General features: G+C 42.9%; 1 protein-coding gene across 1 annotated transcript; it reads right to left on the reverse strand.

The window, feature by feature from the left end:
• Positions 1 to 8,575: 8,575 nt before the first annotated feature.
• On the reverse strand, positions 8,576 to 18,319 carry LOC306741113 (transmembrane and coiled-coil domain protein 3-like; the record flags this gene model as incomplete). Its single annotated transcript, XM_079223366.1, has 4 exons — positions 18,154 to 18,319; positions 9,310 to 10,277; positions 9,064 to 9,199; positions 8,576 to 8,881 (listed from the first exon to the last, which is right to left on the reverse strand). The coding sequence occupies exons 1-4, from the start codon at positions 18,217 to 18,219 to the stop codon at positions 8,576 to 8,578; spliced, it is 1,476 nt and encodes a 491-aa protein (XP_079079492.1). The 5' UTR covers positions 18,220 to 18,319.
• Positions 18,320 to 20,721: the final 2,402 nt, after the last annotated feature.

Here is a 20,721-nt window from a genome sequence, read left to right on the forward strand (position 1 = left end):
ATGTATACACGCTCACACACTTTCACACACAAAAACAGGCTGTACCTCGGGAGAGAATTTGGGGAGGATCCGGGGAGCTGAAGGCTGAGCTCTGGAGCGTGGGAGAGATGCCGAGAGAAAAGAGGGGAGGAGCAGAGTGGAGGGGAAAGATGCTGTTTTCCAGACGTCTCCCTGCGCAGACCTCTCTCTCCCTCTCTCTCTCTCTCTCTCTCTCTCTCTCTCTCGCTCTCTCGCTCTCTCGCTCTCTCTACCTGCCTGGTTTACACTCTTTTAGCACTCTTGTTTCAACTTCTTCCCTCTTTTCAGTGCCTCTTTCCTCCTTCCCCCCCACTAAAACTAACACAATGCCTGATCATTTATTTTTTTTATCTAGTTTCCTAGTAGTTTCCAGAAATCTAATTGAATGTGAAAATCGTTTCCCTTTGATGTCATAGACCTTATCAAGTGTTAAATCATTTGAGAGCTCCAGCTTGACAGAGTTGGCAAAACAGCAGATCTCCAGTGGATGGCAATGCATTTAGCTGCCAAATGCTAAATCCATAAATATTTAATCATGCAGATTCCAGCTGGTTTGCCCACTTCCTAGTAAACAAAGTCGAGGATTTGAATATATATGACAACAAAACAGTGATGGGGACTTGAACACTTTAGTCGCACACAGTGACTAAAGACTTGACTTGTGAGCATCTCCGAGGTCATTAGTTAGCGTCCCAGTATAATTATAATTATATGGTTGTACTTGTAACTTGTTACTATAAAATAGTGTATGGTTATTATTGCATGCCTAATAATGTTTTCCTGCAAGCCTACCATTAGTCTATATCGATTTTTATAGTTTGTATGGTATTTTTTCATATTGCATTTCAATAGCATTGTTCAAGTGATCATGACTCATGCTGTATATTAGATAAAGGATGCAGTACATGCATTGGATAAAGATGTAGCTGTGCAGTGTTCTAAGCAGACCGGATGACAGAATGCTAATTACAAGAATAAGAGACTTGACTTGTTAAAAAAATGACAACAACAAACCGGTTTCCAAAAAGAGTTCAGAGGACCACAGCACTATAGCATATGGAAACCCTACTGTCTTTGCTTCCTGCAGTGTTCACCATTCATTTGTGTTTTCCTGCATAGACACACACACACACACACACACACACACACACACACACACACACACACGCTCCTCTAACATTCATGCACTGTATGTTTGGCCCCTAAGCCAAATGAATTTACCTATAATTAGGTCCAGGCAAGCTGTTGTAATGGAGGCTGACAGCTAGCACTGCAGATTACTGATCACTTCCCCTCCATTGTTCATTTCCTCCCCTCGCTTTCATGTTTACCGCTAATACACAGTGGCTCTTACACTATAAACAGCATCTGAAACACACTCACACACCCTCCATTTTCATCACATCCTTTCACACACACACACACACACACACACATGTCTTTCTGTTTCTCACCTCTTTCTTTCTCAGCCGCTATCACATCTGGCAACGTCTGTGCAGTAGGCCTGCTTAAGGAGCCAGAAATGTGACGTGTGCCGTGAAACAGTATGAAAATATGCCAACGCCGAGTGAGAGAGAGAGAGAGAGAGGAAAGGTGGGCCAGGCTTAACTGTTAGCTGGCCCAGTCAGGAGCATAATTCTATTACAGCACTGTCAGAGAGCAGGAAGTGAACACAGATGTAAACACACACACACACACACACACACACACACACACACACACACACACACACACACACACACACACACACACATGCTCCCATTGAACCAGCCGACACCTGAAAGAGGAAATGTAAAAGCAAAAAACAGAAGTTAGTGTAATGGAAATAGAAAGAAGCAGAGAGTCTGAGTCTCTCTATGTGGTTGTTTGTACTTGTGATAAACAGCAAGTGATTGCTCGGGGACAACAAGTAACAATGGATGAAAAGAATCGATGTCCTCTCATAAGCACTTCTTTCACTTTGGTGCGACTCTGCTCACCTTTTCCTCAGGCTGCTATAATCCCGACAACAAGGCTGAGCATGGTGGCATCTTTCAACTTGATGTCGTGCCACAGTCTCCTTAACACAGACACACACACACACACACACACACACACAGGAAGGGAGAGCTGTGAAGGGAGTTGACTGACAAGGTGTTGATAATAAGCTGACAAAATCTGGTTTCAATCCACCCGTGTCCCTCTAGTGTGGCAGGATTCTGGTTGCAGGGCAGAACGTGCCCAGAAGAATACAGAAACCGGATTAGACCATGGTGGTCAAACACTCAAATAATCCTCACTGTTGGGTTCAAACTGCTGTTTCGCTGCTATTTTGAAAAAGTACACCAAGACGATTGAGGAATGCTTGGCTGTTGGAAGCTACACGATACACAATTTTTACTACGACAAACCCCTCCCATACTTTAGCTTTCCCTTTGCAAAGTATCTGCAAGTGCCATTCGACCAAGAGAGTGTAAGAGATGTGCCGTTTGCTCACAACACAGAGCTGTCCCACGAGTGTGAGGTCATACGCAGGGAATCGCTCCACTCATACTGTGGTCTTTGTTTTGTCCAGATTCAACAAGTCTTACGCCCACAGCTACAGTACAGACCTCAGGAATGCGTGCCTGTAATTGACAAGGAACTCAAATGGACACACACAGACACACAAAGGGCCAACAGTTTCTTAACATATTTGCAATGCTGTCGTTTTACATTCAACATCCTCCATTCATGTAATCTTGAGTGAAAACGGTGGATTTAATGGGGGTGTTTCAAATGGATTTGCACAAAAATGTGGAACATGAATATGATTATGTGTTGAATTCATGTGTCTGATAGTTTTGGTTCCAGGGATGAGCCGAGTTCAGTTGGCCGGTCCGACACTTTGGTCCAGATTGAAGTTACAACTAACAACACATTTGCACATGCAGACATTCAGAATCCCCAGAGGATGAATCCTACGGACATTCCTTGAGCGTTGACATTTATATTTTTACGTGATATGTCCCTACGACCATTGGATGGAATGTTGGGAAATTTGGGACAGATATTCATGGTCCCCTAAAGATGAATAAAATAAGTGATCGTCTCATTTTTCCTCCAGCACCATCATCAGGTCAAATGTTACATTTTCTTTGATTCATAAGCAAAGACCTAAACAACTGATGTTATTCCCATCACCTTGGTTCTGCAGCATTGTTGCACCTCAGAACATCCTCCCAGAGCAGTGAGCTGCAGACTCTCGTTTGTTCATCTTTCTTCTTTTTTTTAAAGGCTAATTTCCATCTGCAGTACCTGACAGGTTTATAATTAATTAAATTAAAAATAATTAAATAAATTTAGCTGGATTATCACAGGTAAAGCTGGCAACTGCTTCAGGGCACCAAATATCCAGTTTGTACGTCTTTTTGTTGTATAGGAAATTGTGATAAACTTGGGACAGGTAGTACTGGTTGTTTACTCAGTGTCCAAAGGAAAAACATCGTTGTCTGCAGTGGGTTCATCAAGCCCTGAGTAGAGTTCAGCCTAAACGCAGACACAAACAGACTAGTGGCGGACATCATATATGGCATGAAAACCGTAAATAGAATAGAACATTGGTTCTCAACCTTTTTTCAGTGATGTCCCCCCTGTGGATTTATTTTTCAGCGCAAAGCATTTTGGGTTTAAAAAAAAAAGAAGTACTGTAATACACAGCCGTGTCAGTGTCTGATTTAATATAGAATATATACAATTCAGTTTAAGAACTTACACTTGTATTATTGGATATGTATTAAATAACTATTTTTAGATTGTTTTAATTTATGCTAATTTTAAATATATGTATTTTTAATCTCAAGTACCCACCAGGGTGCCTTCAAGTACCCCCATTTGAGAACCACTGGAATATAATTCATAGACGTTGATGGACAGAGAAAAATGTAATTACGGTAGTCTTTCTCCAAAAAACGCTCAAAGCAAAAGTACCATATATTGTGAAATATCTCAATTCATCCCTACTGATGATAATGGTAACTGCTTGCCCAGCTGTTTGTACACCCACTGGGCTCACATCATTTGCTTGTGGATACACCGAGGGAACAACAGTCTGTATAATTACTCTCTAGTGACAGTGTATCATTGTCACTGTCAACTGCTCCATGTAATGGAACCTAAAAGCCAAAGTGATTCACCCCACAATTCTCTTTACACCACGAGGCTGCCTGCCTTTACCTCCGAGCATCACTGTGGCGCTCTGTGGTTGCCTAGCAACTAAAGGAAATTGGAGGTGCATTTGATTTAGGGCATTTTAAGAGGTGATTCATATGACGACCTTGGTGATAAATGCCGCCATGAATCTGGAATTTTCCACCGGGCGGTTTCTATGTATTCGTTACTGGAGGTTCTGATTCTGGTCACAGATGTCGCGGCTGCAGATCTCGTGCCGGCTGAGGGATGAGCGGGTGGCTCCCTGCTGGATGCAGCGTATGTTTTTATGTTATAGTGCAAAAGCAGAGGAAGGGAACATGGCCTGTTTCCATGACACCATAAACAGGAAATGGGAAGGGCCCAGTGCTGCCAGAGGAGTCTAAATCAATGTGGAAGTCACCAGAGAGGTCAAACCTTTCCCATAATATAAGTTCATGGACTCAGTGACTGAAACACACAAACAACACCCACATATGTATTCATAAACACACACACATACATTTAAAAAAATATAGCTATTCTATCCACACATTTCCCACGTTCTCTTTTGAATAAGAATATGTCCCTTTCACGCCCCCTCGGAAGAAGAGAGCAGGCGTGAAACTGCGGCGGTTCTTTTGGTGGCCTCCTTCATGCGGGTCCCATCCCTTACGGTCGCCATGCCAACCTATGCGAGGAGGAGGCTTAGCTGTGGAGCCCAAAGAGATTTGATGAGGTCCTGGGATAATTAGCAGCTCATTATGGAGCCCAGTGAATGGGCCAACAAGCTCCGGGAGCCACAAGAGAAAGCTCAATGGAAAACACACCGGATCGGAGCCCACATCAAAGGGAAGCGCTCACTTTTCAGTTCACATAATGAAGAAGAGAGCGACATCGGGAAAAGGAAATAATGCTCTCAGTTCACACCTACAAATATAGCTCATAATCCCCATTTTTAAGCCTATGTGTGTGCGTGTGCGTGTGCGTGTGCGTGTGTGTATGTGTGTGTGTGTGTGTGGGTGGGTGACTGTGTGGCTGTGTGTGTTAGTCAGGATCTCTGCGTCACACCAATCAGAGTATTTCTTTTTCCCCAGAGGCCCTTAGTTGCTCCACAAATGCACAAAACACCACCCATTCTCTCTCACACACACACACACACACACACACACACACACACACACACACACACACCCATCACACACAGATATTTGGACACAGCTCACAATTCCAATCTTAAACGTAAGCTCTCATAAAGGACAGGAACACTGTGTGAGTGCCAGAGATCCTCAGTTAAGCGATCTGTCTGTCATCCACACACCCTGTTCCTGTATCTCAGTGTGCGTCTGAGCCTCTATTTGGCATGCAAGCCGGCACTAGTCAGGCAGAATGAGCCGTGCACACCGCTGTGCCAGGTGACCCATATTGCAGTGCTGCTGGGTTTAACAGCGCATTGGGCATTTTGTCTGGATATGTGTGTGTTTGTGTGCTCCCTGTCACTGATATGCAGCAGAGCTGTTGGTGCTGCTGTATTGTTGAGTGTGTGTGTGACATGTTTTCTGTCATTTGAAGGTGATGTATGACATGCATGTCATTATGTATTATTGTATCTGTGGTATATTGTTGGAGCTGTGCTGTTGCGTGTTGTGCCAGCTTAGATGAGGGATCATTAAAGGGACTGTAATTGAATTTAATACCTCTCTCTCTAATCATCAGCATCCTGGGTACCAAAATCCACCCTGATGGGACGCACACCAGTCACAGTTACGGTCTAGAGAAATAGTTTCTCTCCACAGCACGGAATACAATATAACCTAGATGTATTGCTCATGAAAATATACAGAAGTATGCCGCAATGGAGCTGTGCACTCTAGAAAATTGTAGAAATGTGCTTCAGCAGAGGGCGCTACTCTTCCACATTGCTTGTGGTAGATAGAATTAAAATGAATAATTTACAATTAAAACATGCATACTTTCTGGTTGGTACCATCATGGCTGGGTAAGATGCTGCAGCCTTCCAATGGGTTTTCTTGGTCTCTAACGGGACAACAGTGCAGCGCCTGCACCCTCTGGTGGTGGTGAAGGAGAGAGCGCTTAAACAGTAAAAGAACAGCAAATATTTGTGGTATTCAAGCTGAGTGTAATTTATTAGAAATTGTATGCTTATTATGTTTTTTATGGGATCAGTTTTTCTGGTGCAAATGTCTGAAAGGAAAATAAAAAAAATCTACTGTGAATAGAAGGTTACTCTCAGAAAGTTTCAATGAGTTAAACCGTTGTCCTTATTCACAGTAATTGAAAACGGGTGACGTAATATATGATTTTCTGGCGGTTGTCTGAACTCTACTGAGGCTATGTATGAAAAAGAGTAATCACATGACACAAAAAACAAATCACCAAACAACTTCATGCCAACCACCAGTCACACAAGTTGATTAAAAAGTCTTGTTTAATTTAACAGAAAGTGTCAGACAAAGGCACGTAATGCATGAACATGCAACTGATTGATCACGTAGTGCACCAGATGAAAAGAGAATGTAAACCAGATGTATAAGTAAAACTTCCTCAAATATGTCAAAACATGAACGACAAAAAAAAACCATATGATACAGTCAGTAGACAACAAATAACACAAACATGTTATTATGGCAGAAAAACATTTAAAAGTGGTCCGTGGCTTCACTTGAGATCATCATAGGCAATGTTCGTAAGACAAACATGAAAGAACACGTCAAATCAGTCAAAAATTGGCTCATAGATCATCACTTGGAGTCTGTCACATGCTCTTCTGTCATCAGACATGAGTACTGAAGGCTCTTTGTAGCTTTAAAAAAAAAAAAAAAAAGGCCCTGTATCACAGTATAACCCATAGCCTCTCAATCACATTATTAGTAAAAGACAAAAATCAGACTCTTTAAGACATAAAGAGAGCCTCTGGTCTCGGTTGTGTGTCGTTTGGGTGTGCGTGGGCACGTGTGCCTGCACTGGGGCGATGCCGTTGATATTTCCTTGCTACCAGCGCGGTAATGCAGAGGGATTGATTTTTGGCCCCTCAGAGAGAAGACAGCTGGTCTCATAAGAGCCCAGTAGCAGCTTCAGTGGTTATGAATCTCCCATGCCAACATTAATGGCACTTCCTCACCCGACCCCCAACAGCAGCAGCACCCTGACACTGTAAAACATCGGCGTGAAAACGTTCACTCCGAAAAAACAGAGCTCTTAGAAATCACATATATTGCACTTTAAACATCAGGAACAGTAAACAGAGAAACAACTTTAAGGGACGACTGGCCACACACGGCAGACAAGGCAATATGGAATTTTTAAAAACCAGGTTGTCTACTGCCTCTGTGCTTCAGCCTGTAGATTCTTCATTTAAAAGAACAAAAAGTTCAACTTTTGGGTAAATATGCCTTTTGATACCACTCTCATGTATCTATGCTAAATATGAAAGCTATATGAAGCTGTAACCAGTTGCCAGTTAGCTTAGCCTAGCATAAAGACTAAAACAGGGGGAAATAGCTCACCTGTCTCTGTGCAAAGGTAACAAATCCATCTTTTTTACCTGTGAACCTCTAACCAAAAAATTAGAGTTTAAAAGCAACAAGTTGTGGTTTATGTGCCAGACTATTTCTTGAGCATCCTGGAGTCAGAAGAAATAGGTCGGCACATAACTAGAATTAGTGAGCTTCGGAGGTGCTGGTAGGTGGATTTTGTGACCTCTGGACAGCTGGCTTCCTGTTTACAGTGTTTATGCTAGGCTAAGCTAACTGGCAGTAGCTTCACATTTACTGTACAGATAGGAATGGTATTGATCTTCTCTTCTAACCTTATTTCCCGAAATGTCCAACTATACCGCCAAAGAGTCATTAGCATTTCATAGCTGTGGCAAACAAGACACCCAGCTTGAGGTTTTGTGTGTGTGTGTGTGTGTGTGTGTGTGTGTGTGTGTGTGTGTGTGTGTGTGTGTGTGTGTGTGTGTGTGTGTGTGTGTGTGTGTGTGTGTGTGTGTGTAACAGTTTGAGAGAAGTTAAAATTGACCTAAAGCCAAATAAGAAAGGACAATCAAGAGCGAGTCTCATGTGCACTCCTCTCCACCCTTGTTGATCCTTGATTTGACTGTTAATGTCTTGTGAAGATTCATAGTAATGCATGGAGATGTAACAAAACGTATGTATATATATAAATATTATTTTAAAGGTTAAATGGAAATTGTTAGAAACAGACATTCAAGTTCTAGACAAGAAACACATTTCATTTCAGCCTGACTTTAAAAAACAATGGCCTCTGTAAATGCTTGGCGATCGTGTCTTCTGACGATTGTACAACCAATCCTCTTAGACAGTCCTATCCTGACAACAGACAGCGTCCATGTTTCTGCAGTATTATTATTATCAGTGAGCACTCTCCACTATCCAGCAGGCACCAGGAACCTGTCTATGGCATACTGTAAACGGTCCCAGTTCTTCCAGAAAATGGTCAAAAAACAAACTCCCAGGAAGGTAGCTACTACGTGGTGCCGGCTCCTCATCATTGGAGCTGCAAACTTGGCCGCAGTGGAGACGCACACCAGGATGACGGTGATGATGGCCAGCATGATGTTGATGCACTTCACCAGCAGGACTCGGGCGTCACGGCTCTCCAGCTGGACCGTCTGCTGCTGCTGCTGCTGGAGCTCCAGCTTGGATACTCGCGTCTGACACGACTCCAGAGCCTCCTACGAAAGACAGAGAGAGACTTTGAGGGCCTTCCCGCGTGGCTAAAGGGCCTTTTTCTGACATTTTAATTTACTCTTCACATGTATCACAGGTGATACATTCACCTATGGTAATGCCCAGTGACAATAGCCTTATTAACGGATGTTAGGCGACCTTCAGCAATAGATTCACTATTATATACCTGAATGTCCCTGGCCCTTTCATGAGCCTGGTAGGCCACCCTCTCCTCGATGCTGGCCAGTTCCTGCTTCAGATTAGTCATCTCATGTTGGTGAAGCTCCGTCAGGTCGTTTAGTTGATCTTCTAAACGCTCGCACCTAGTAGACAGCGCAGAAATATTAGCTTAAAATGATCATTTATAGCCATTTTTGTATGTACTGTATATGGAATTATGTGGTGGTAATAATAATAATAATAATAAACATACCTGAATCTCTCTTCGTGCAGTGTTTGGCTGATGATGACATACTCTCTCTTGAACTGAACCTTCATCTCCTCTATGTCTTCCTCCAGCTGGCTCTGGGCATCTTTGATCTCCCTCACCTCCTCCAGGCTCAGAGCCAGTCTGCTCTGGCTGTCTCCCCCGGCCTGCTGGCCCGTCACCTGCCCCGCCGACACGCTTCCTCCTGCCGGGTTCCCGTTACTGTCTGCCGAAATGGAGGCGCTCTCCGAGGAGCAGTCGTCATCACTGGGATACTTAGGCTTGCCCATCATAGAGATGCTGCTGCTCAGCCCCTTCCCTGCACTGTCGGTGGGCAGCGGCGTGGACGCGTCCAGGGTGGTCTTGAGGTGGGCGATGTTGTCAGCACTGCCAAACTTGTTCCTGATGAGGTTGGCAAACTCTCTGGGCTTGCTGAAGAAGAAAGGAGGGGAGAGCGAAACACCTGGGCCGATGGTCTTGATCTTGTCCATGGTCGGGTGTCGGCCGCTGCCGGTCATGTCCTTCAGCAGCTCTCTGGGAGACTCCCTGGGTAAGGTGCTGTGTTTTACCGTGGACGGCCGAGGGGATGGGCTGTGGTGGATTTCACTGTCTTTCATCTTTCGATGGTACTGCTCCAGCTTCTTTTGCATCTGGGCAATGTTTTGAGCTGACTTCTGGTTCTTCTTCTCAAACACCTGCTTGATGCGCCCTACTTGCAGCTTGTCCGCACTGTTCACCAGCTGCAGGTACTCGGCCACGTTCTCGTCCCGGGCCGTCTGCTCTATCTTCAGCTGCTCTGTGACTTTCAGTATCTTTTGCTGGAGGTTGTCCAAGCAAGAACGACTACGCTGGACCTCGAAGCCCAGAGCAGCACCAGGACTTCCTTCACTCAGATCCAGGTCCAGATTGTTCTCTGAAGAACCCCGACGCATCGACCCCGAGATGCTCAGGGAGCTGCCCTCATTACTCCGGTCCTACAAGGAGGAGAAACGACAATCAGAAACCGATTCTAGACTAAGCAGATGAAGATATGGATTTACTTCTCGTTAATAACCCGGACCTCAACCAATCCGCTGCAGATGTCATGTGCTGTTGTAAACAATGCAACTAGTGGAGGTGGCAAGATTCTCAGTGTTGCCAGATTGGAAATGGCGAAGTATCGTACCAAAGGCTCAAAATGGTCGTAGTTGGAGGATAATTATCGTGCATCTGGCAACACTGAGATCGGTCGACCAATGACAGTTCTCTCTACAGTCAGAGCTCGTGCAAGAAGGTGGAACGTAAGGGAGATACCATTTCCAGAACTTGTAAGGGCGTATTAACTAGTTTGTGAAAGACCCAGAGAAACACAAATCTCCAACGAGGAAAAATCCCGGACGTTTTTGGAATCCCTGCCGGACGCATTTTTTAGGTCTCGAAAAAGAGGACATGTCCGGGAAAAAGAGAACGTCCGGTCACCCTATTTAAACACACATTTTATTTTTACTCTCAAGTTTCATTTAATGCTTTTTTTTGTGCCATTTCTGAGCTTCCTCTTCATATACAGCTTCATTCTTCACAGCAAGTCCTTACATCTGCTCTAATCAGCTTTCCTGCTATTGCCACAGTGAGACCATCTGGGTGTGTATGTAATGCTCTTATTTCACACATCTGTTATGTTTTAGGACCCAGAATGTAATCCTGTTTATTTACAGTATAGCACACAGATGACACAGATGACAAAATTCAGATAACAGCTATGAACGTGTGCGAAAGAAGTGGAGCGTGCACATTTAATGTAGGTCAGAATTAATGTCATACAAGGCTCAGGAAACCCCTTTACAAGACATAGTCCCCTGGTTTTACAGTAAATTATAGCCCGTTTCTGACTCATGTCTGTCGGGCATAGTCTGCTGTAAACTTGAGGAAGTGAAACAGAATAAATATGGCAAGATTAACTATGGCAGGAAACCTAACAACCTTACATAAAGTGGAAACTGAGAAGTGCTGTGAAGACAGAATTGAATTAGGTTTCGGGGCAGCATTTTAAGACTTCACGTGTAATAGCACTGCAATGTACCGGTGGCCCAACAAGCCACTAAATCTTGCAAGTGGTTCACAGTTAAACACCAGCGTAAAGACAGGAGGTGTAAGCTGCTCAAGCAAACACAAAATGTGTTGTACAACAAGCAATATGGGCTAAACAAAGCTGCACTAATCCTTAACGAATATAATACGACTAGTTTTAAGTAACTGAACAGCTACCACAGGCAGACCTGAATCCTGCTTAGCATACGCCCATCACCACGCAATGGTTACAAGCTAAGTCCCTTTACAATTGACCAATGCATCTAGGGTTCACCGCACACTGACGCAAGACTGTCAGGTGGAACTCAAGACGGGGTTTACCAAGAAAAGGGTGATTAAATAAGACATACACTGGGGTGCACGCATGAAGTAACAGATCATAAAACAATAACATGTTCTCAATCAGGAGGACTGTTGCTCTTTGAAACCAGTTGGATTGAAGTTCTCCAATTGTACGTTCCCATTTACTTGTTATTGTGACTGTGTACTCAATTGACTAGTCAAACTTGTTTGTGAGGCTGATACCAATGAGCAAGAATTTGGTGCATCAACTTTGACGTAACCATTAATCAGTCAAATGTGGTTTCACTATATATTGTGCAACTCAGAAACTGCTCTATACTTGTTGTTGTCCATGATGCCAGAGTTTGTCTGTCCGCCCACGTTTGTCGGTTCAGACTGACATATCAACTATGGGATGGACTGTCATTTTACAACGATTTAGTTTTTGCTCAGACATTCACTTTCCCCAGAGGATGAATTCAGATTGCAGGTTTTAAGAACAAAAGCCAATGGGATTTTTACATTGGAATTTGGATTACTGGAATAAACTCTGTGAAAAACGAGCATTTAGGATATTTACAAGTTTTGTTCAGCAAGATCATTTTCAGAAATGAAGCATTAATGCAAGTTGCTCTAAGTAAAGAGCTGAAAAACACACGTGTGAAATATGAATCGACGTATTTTATGAAGTAGAACAAAACGTTAGAATCTCTTAAACAGACATTATTGCAGACATTTCACCAAAAAAAAAAAAAGACTGCATACGAAGGTGATGCTAACTTCTGGGATCTACAAAAATACCTCATCCCTGCACATGTAAGCAAATGTTAGCATAATAACGCTGGAAACTAAGATGGCAACGTGCTAAACAAAATGCTTGCTAAACAGCATGTTAAAATGCTAGCACTAGCATTTGCCTTAAAGCAAGTACAGCTTGTATTACTGTACACTCTAGTCTTGTTTGTTCATGTGTATAAACATTTTAATTGTATTATTACGGTTCCCATAATCATACGGCACATGCATATTACATACATAGTTAAGTTTAGTGTGCAACCCGAGAATGCTATGCTGCTTTCTACAAGCATGCCTTGGGTATTTCAGCCTCTGTCCTCATCCCACTCTCTCCCCCCTCTCTGGCATCTGTCCTTCTTGAACACAGAACTCTTTGTCTGAGGAGAAAAAAGCACACTTTGTCATGTCCTACCTCTGCTCGGTCAGGACTCTGATGAGCGAGCTACTGCATATGGATTCGCTGGCCTGACGTATAGCCTGAGGAGCCCAGCGCCCAATAACAATCCTGCTCCTTCCAGAGTGCACGCAATATCTCAACAATAAGTTTCACACACAAGCCTTTTGTCAAACCTGTTTGTTCCGCAAGAGAAAGCTGAGCCTAATATCCTCCTGCTTTGAGGAAGTGTGGCGCAACCTTGTGTGTACATTGCTCATATTACTCCCGTCTTTTTAGTTGACAAACAACAAACACAAAGAGCTGCCTGTTCGAGCAGATCAGCTTAGACTATATGCGATTTATGCGGTACTGGAACGGAGCGAGCTCCTCGGGCGCTCTGCCACCACCAACATTCACTTTATTCAATGTTCAATGTTTTCTCAAACACACAGCACAGGGGGACGTTTATTGCCTCAAGGTGCTGTTATATCATAGATACAGGATGAGCGTAAACCAGATCCAATTGTGACCTGGCAGCAGTTGGTGGATCACTGCTGAGGCCTGAAGCAAAAGCACCTGGAGTAGTAGATGTCAAGCCAAAACTGTATAACACAGCTGAAATGAGGGGCGTTTCTCTTATAAAAGCAAGATGGCTCTTGGCAGGATGAAGCCTGATTCACGAGAGCAGCTCAGATAACCCAACCCAGATGATTTACACACACACACTCAGACCGCAAAACAAGTACGACGACGGACTAGTTTTTAATACGAAATTTAATAAGCTATATATTTCTCCCGCCGCTGCGGCTGCTCAAGATTTCTACCCACGCTGACTAACTGCTTGAGGAATCTGAGGGTGTCTCTGGATGAGTGACTTTGCTAAATGAATTAGACTCATGCTGATGAGAATGTCCTCCTAAATCTGCTGAGCCGCCCTGCTTTTCACTCCCTTCCCTCGCAAACACGTCTCCAGGGGTTGTTGAGGGTGACACAAGGTCTTCGAGGATGGCCGGAGACGACAGGAAGGGGTGGATGGTAACGAGGAGAAATGCTGCTACAACCACACGGCAGACGGCAGCTGTTAGGTAGACAGTCCTTCACTGAGAGGTCACAGATTGAGTTTGATGAGATGGCATTTTCCATCTCCAGCCAGGTGACCTGAATGGGTGTCGTTGAGCGACACGATGAACTCCTACTCGCGTTCACTGACTGTGATCCTTCTTCTGAGAGATATATATATATATATAAGCTGAGCTGTATGAGAGACCCATCTGCCTGATCATAGGCTCAGAATCTGGTTTATCACAATCAATGTGAGAAAATGTTCTCTTTGAAATTATGGAGCCAGGCGTACGCCACTGCTGTTTGACTCACCCGTTGGTATTAGTGTGTCAGTAGAGAGGACAGAAAGAGGGAGACAAAGAGGGAGAGAGTAACATAAACTTTAACATATCAAAAGACAGGAATAGATAGAACAAAAGGAGGATGCTCCCAAACCGTAGCAAACATCATCCCAATCATCATCATCATCATCATGTCCAGCAACAGGATCTACAGGGAGGCCCTGTGTGTGCCCCCCTCATACCTCAGCCCTGTTTGAGCCCCATGTCCCCCACGCTGCCCTACATAGCAAACAGCGTCTGTCCAACACCATGACCCATTTAATACGCTCTGAGCGACCTCGCTAGACAGCAGACCATAAAGATCCAACTGCATTAGCCTCAATCTTAGCCCAACAAGGGAGAGCTGAGTGCCCTTCTGCCTGGTAAATCCATCCAAATCTTAGCAACAGATCTAAGGGGGGGGGTAGTCAAAAGAGAAACTGCAGATGCTGCTTATCTTGCACTGCAGTGTGCTCTCCCTTGGATCAATGGTCCCATGTGTTATGCAAAAAACAGACCTTACACTCATCTGCCCACTGCGGTATTAGTGGAATAAATATTGGCTCAGATTAGCATAAACTGAGCCTCCTTCTTGCTAAACTCGCTGAGGAGTTATTAACACCACATACATTTTCTTATACAAACAGGAAGGCACTGTCCCTGTTATGAGGAACTCATGTTTGCAAGAGCTCACAATCGCAGCTGTAATCTGGTGAAACCATCAGCTCACATCAAGCATTCAAACAGGTGAAACTACAAAAACAGGTGTCTGCAGAGATCTGAGGAAGTTTCTTACAAAATGATGAGACTGTGATGTGCTCTACAAAGAGTGGCGCTTATCCTCTCATTGCCCCCATGCACCACAAATAAATACACACACAAACGCACACACACACGCGTCAATAGAGCTGGCACACTCATTGAGATGGAACAAAACCGTCCCTTCAGCAGAGAACAGAGCCACAGAGGGGAAGAAGCCTGTGGTGCTTATTGGTATTCCCTCCAGCTGATCCTCATGGATACAGACACTCTCCCACTCAGAGCTCACACTGGGAAACGGGAAGAAAACCAGAGAGGGAGAGCGGCAGGGAGCACATCTTTGATTGTAATCTGAAAGCTGACCCAACTTCATCTCCTCCTCCTCCTCCTTCTCCTTCTCCTTCTCCTTCTCCTCCTTCTCCTCCTCCTCCTCCTCCTCCTCCTCCTCATCTGCATCCCACAGCTGCCTTTGCGGCAACACTTTGATTGCAAAACCTCTCTTTAGAGGCCAAATATTCTGCCTCCTCAAAATAACCGCGGAAATAAAAGTAGGAGAGTTTGAAGTCTTGAGTTTCCTGAATGACTAATCCCTGTGAATTCAGTGGAGAGAATTTCTGAAGAAGGAATTCGCTATTATCTCATAGACAAGCTGGTCCCGGACTAGATCAATAGCCCATTAACACTCCCAGCGTCTGCTTGCCCCCGTGGACTGGGAATGTATTGAATGGGATTCAATTAAGATAAATATGCAGCTATAGTCAATGCACTCATTCAAAGTGAGGGAGTGAATAGATCCAATGACGTAGCAGGTTGGGGAAGAGTCAAGCAGCTCATTAGCCAAGAAAAACATAATAGACCTTAAAAAAGGAGAGAACAAAAAAGGGACAATATTTGCCAGATAATCATTCACAACATATGGAACATAGCATATGAAAAAGTTAATATTTGTACTGATGTGTTAGCTGATTTGTGTGTGCCTTTGGTCTGGTGACACTAATCTTAGAGAACAACTACAGGTGGAGGATAGACTGAGAAAGAGCACACAAATAACGACAGAGCCACCGTCCACTGAGGGTTAAAGACTCAAACTCAAACTGAGGTGTTGCATCATCTTTGGCCTCTAACCCACTATATCTGCCGCACAATGGCTTTTTTGAGGAACAAAACTGGAATGTCATTCACAGGCAACAAAAGAAGGAAAAGCATAGTCACACAGCCCGGTGGTAATAAACGAGCCAAACCGTCAGTTATGTTGCTCCATTATGTTGTTTTGGTGGTTTCAGGGATTGTTTACTTGAATTAATTATGTGTGTGAATCTCTAAAGCTCTACTCCAGAGGACATATTGTATTAACAAGCTAAACAGGCTGAGGAAAAGCTGAAGAAAAGCTGCCTGAGCTCCCTTTCCCTTTGAAGGCAGGTGACAGGAGTGGCAGGCCTGGAGGCTCATGCATATACTAGGAAGAGAAACAACCTGCTGCACAATACCTGGCGGACTTTCTGGTTGCACAAGACTCGCGCTTGACGGAGCATTCCTCTCCTCTGTGTCACTGTTCCTGAAAGCACCTGTCTTTAAATGCATATGAGGGGATTTTTCTGAGCATCATTCATTCGCAATGCCAAGTGGTTCGATGGTTTTCCCCAAAAACCTGTTAATATAATGCTGAATGTGTTTTGAAGGTCCATGATTGTCTGCTGTACGCTGTACATATTTTAAAGCACTTTCAGGCAACTTTGTGATGAAATAAAATGTACTGACTTGACTACATTTATGTGTAAAGACATGAAATAAGGTCAGGAGATTTTTTTACATTTCAAGCCCCTTTTTGCAGCCGGCTCTGAATTAATGTTGACAAAACATAAGCACTATTCATATACTTCACTCATTACAGACTTCGTAAACAAGTATCATAGTGTGATAAGTGTAAGAATCTGTGTCATAAAGATTATGTGATCGCTGTAATAACACTGTTATATTTTCAGTATAAAGATTCAATTGTGTTATATTTCAGAGAAGATCCTTCTTCATCTGCTCAGATACAAAATATCCTAAATGTCAGGATGTAAAACCTGATTAACATGAGCCACCACTGTAAAGGTGGGGTCAGTTTTAATTTGTATTCTTGAAAAACAAGGTCAGGCATTTAGTCATTTAGTAGCCACAAAACCAGAAACAGAAATAACACAAAACAAAAACAACTGCAGTACCTTGGCTTCTATTGTAATCGACTGTATTGCACTGGAAGTGAAAAGCTTTGTCCATCATATTTAGTTGAAGGAGAAATTCTTATTAGAAACACTTGCGGAGCAATACATCACCACCATAAAGGAATTAGTTACCATATGGATGAATTCACCAGTTTCAGTTTAAAACAGAACAGGTATTCGTTACAGGGCTGGGTTACTATAATTGGTCATTCTGGTACTTCAACAGCCCAACAATGCCTGCAGATCTTAATTAGAGCTGAAACTGAACTGGACTTGTTTGCTCTGATCAGCCATTGTACTTGTTGCCGGTTGGCCTACTTGCTATGCTGAGGAACTGAACTGTTCATACCATACATGTTCACGGTGCTACCATGTTGTAACAGAACCATTACCACCAACACTCTTCTGTGTAACTCGTAAACATTATATTGATTAATCAGTCAATTGGCAGAACATACTTATATCATCATAATTCACTTATTTGAGTATTTTTACGGGAAAACTGCATGTTTCTTGAACTGTACATCATTGCCTTGGGATTTGGGACTTGTGGTGTTTTTTTTTTTCACCATCTTATGAGATTTCATATAACAATGAATCGAACAACCAACATAATTAGATTAGTCGATATGTGAAATAATCGTTCATTTTGATCTCAATGGCCGCACAGAACGAGTATTGTCCCGTTTGCATATACCGTGAAATATGTGGACGATGCCATGATGCATTATGTTCCGACCAGCGTTTTTTTTTTTTTTTAACCATTAATAAATGCTGCTTTTCTGCGCTGTATACCTGAACGCACCACCGGGCTACAGGCTCTTTGTCTCGGGGATATGTGCAGCTTTAAAACGGCGCAGCTGTTGGTTTCACAAACATGACGCGGAGATCAACAGACAACAATGTGGCGCCGGCCGGTACAGTAAGGGAGCCTGGCTTTGTGACACGCCAATGCTGTAAAATACACTCACATGATACTCACCATCCGGCTGCTGAGGTATTTCTCCACTTCGGATAAACTTCGCACGGAGACGTTGGCGCTGGGCATAATAATCCCGTGTTTGGTGGTCAGTTAGGAGCAGCTGGTTCTTCAATTCAACATCGCGGCTAGTTCTCAATGTACGCCTAATCTTGTTTCCATGTTGAGCCCCTTCTCTCTATCTCTCTCGATCTCTCCCTCACACACACACACACACACACACACACACACACACACTGTGACTGCCCTCTTCAACAATACAAAAACTATGCGTGAACCCAAACTCCGCCCACATCTCTCTGAGGGCGGCTGCGCGAGGAGGGGTTAACTCTTTCAACACACGTGCTTCTCACTGTTAGCTAAAAAACATATTTAAAAAAACAGCGTCATAACTAGTATTTGGGTGTGTTTGTGACCAAGAGGAGTTTAACGATATTCCCACAATGTCCTAAATGTGTGTTGTTGTTTTTTTTTAACTTTAAGTTGTGTTATAATAAATGACTTTCTAATAAAGTTCATAGAGTTCATTGCTGTGGGAGTGAACACTTCATCAAAGAAAAAAAGTCTTTGCAACACTATTTAAGATGCAGGCCATTTTACAAGTTAACTCACCAGTGTAAAAAAGTCAAACTGAAAAATGACTGATGCATTAGAGTCAGCAGCATTTTAATGTAGCTGGTTAACTACTGTACATAATGCAAGGTTCTTTATATTGAAGAATGCACAATATGTTCATTGTGGATTATATGTTCTGCATGTGAAATCTATTTCCTTGCTGCCAAACATAAGTACAATATTTCCCTCATGTGGTTAAGTAGAATTGAAGTAAATAAGTGTTATTATATGGAAATGCCCACGTTAAGCACATTTGCTATATGTGTGGGCATATCAACCTGTTGCTTATCACACTCCAGCGTATGTATGCTGAGGGAGAGTTGTCATAAGCTTCAGCCTACACATTTTCACTATATTGAGGAATGTTGTGTTATTGTGTGGTATATTCAGCAGTGTTATTTTACTGGAAATGTTGTTGTTTTTTGTTGGGTAATTACTCACAATGTCTTTACTTTATTAGAATTATGATAATCACCTATAACAATGGACTCAGCTGAGATGTTGTTTGCTGGTGTTTTTAATTAATCTTTAGAAATTAATAATATATTATGAAAGATTGAATTCAACATAGGAGACACCATGTTTTGCAGCACTTTCCCCAAAGCCCCAAGAGGCCATGGGAACAGTCCAACTGGCCTACTCACTCACATTCATTCAGCTTGGAATGAGCTAATCCACCTATAGCTTGGAACACAAAAGCCCATGTTGCATCACAAATCTCTTAACCCTTCTAGTTACAGACAACAAGTGTTTGCTTTTGTGGTCACAAATGCTCCAGGCCGACCTCTTATGTGTATGTACAGAACGTACAGTGAGTGCTCCAGACGCCTGTGGTTCAAAGACGGTGAGTCAGGTGATGAAGTGATACGTTCGGGCTGTGGAGAATCACATTAAACAGGATACAATGGACTTCCAAGAATGCCAGCAGACAATATCAATCATCAAGTTTCAATGGTCCTATCAGTACTTTTAATTAGCCAGACACATCCTCCGGGCAACTACAGCATACCGGTGCTGTCCTCTGTTCATCCATATCCGCAGAGCACTAATGAAAAATTGATGCACCAATAACACACACTGACAGTTTCGTCCTTTGCACAGCAGCCTGCGACATCTTCCACCTTCACGTCACTTGACACACAAAACCCAACAACATCACTGGGGTAGGTTATAGATTTTGCATTATTAATTCAGAGGGAACATGTAAACTGACTGATTTGTTTACAGAAACAAGGGCAAGTTCCAAGAAGTTACAGAGTTTTCTAACACGTTTATTTAAACTCTGAGACTCGTCAAGTCTGGAACAAAGAGCTATTGCAGGTTATCTCTCCAAATTTTGTCCAGATAACTTCGAGACAGCCCAAACAAAGGGCGGATTAACACCTGCGAGCCAACAGTCAAATAGTGGATTTACACAGTTGAGGAGACATGTTTAAAATACTCCAGCGCTCAGCCCAAAATCAACTGTTTGTGTCCATAGGGTCTGATTTACTGGAACCTGTTTTCCTTAAAACCTACTCTCTTGAGGGGGATTTTGATTAACAAAGGTCGATTGGCTTGGTATAATTGTTAACTAAAGAATATTTATCGCTTTTAATAGTTTAAATACTCCATTATCTGTCTCTGCCTGAGTGCTTAACAAACAGGTGAAAACCTGTTTTTGTACTTACAGGATTGTTGCAGCAATGACATGCACGACAAAAACACTATAAAATACATCTCACACACAGAAAGCCTATTATAATGCAAACGGTTGCCCTTTAAATTGATCCAAATATTACTGCAGATGGGTTCTTATTTTTGGGGTACATTATAGCCCTCTACTGTGGAGAGACAGTTATCAGAAGTCAGCTCTATCTGTCTATCTATCTATCTATCCTACTTATATCCAATCAAACTGAGAGCTCATTTGTGTGAATAATAAAGAAACAAGGTTGAAAGGTGTTTTTATTTTTA

Source organism: Taurulus bubalis (genome assembly GCF_910589615.1).
Source record: "Taurulus bubalis genome assembly, chromosome: 9".
Lineage (NCBI taxonomy): Eukaryota > Metazoa > Chordata > Actinopteri > Perciformes > Cottidae > Taurulus > Taurulus bubalis.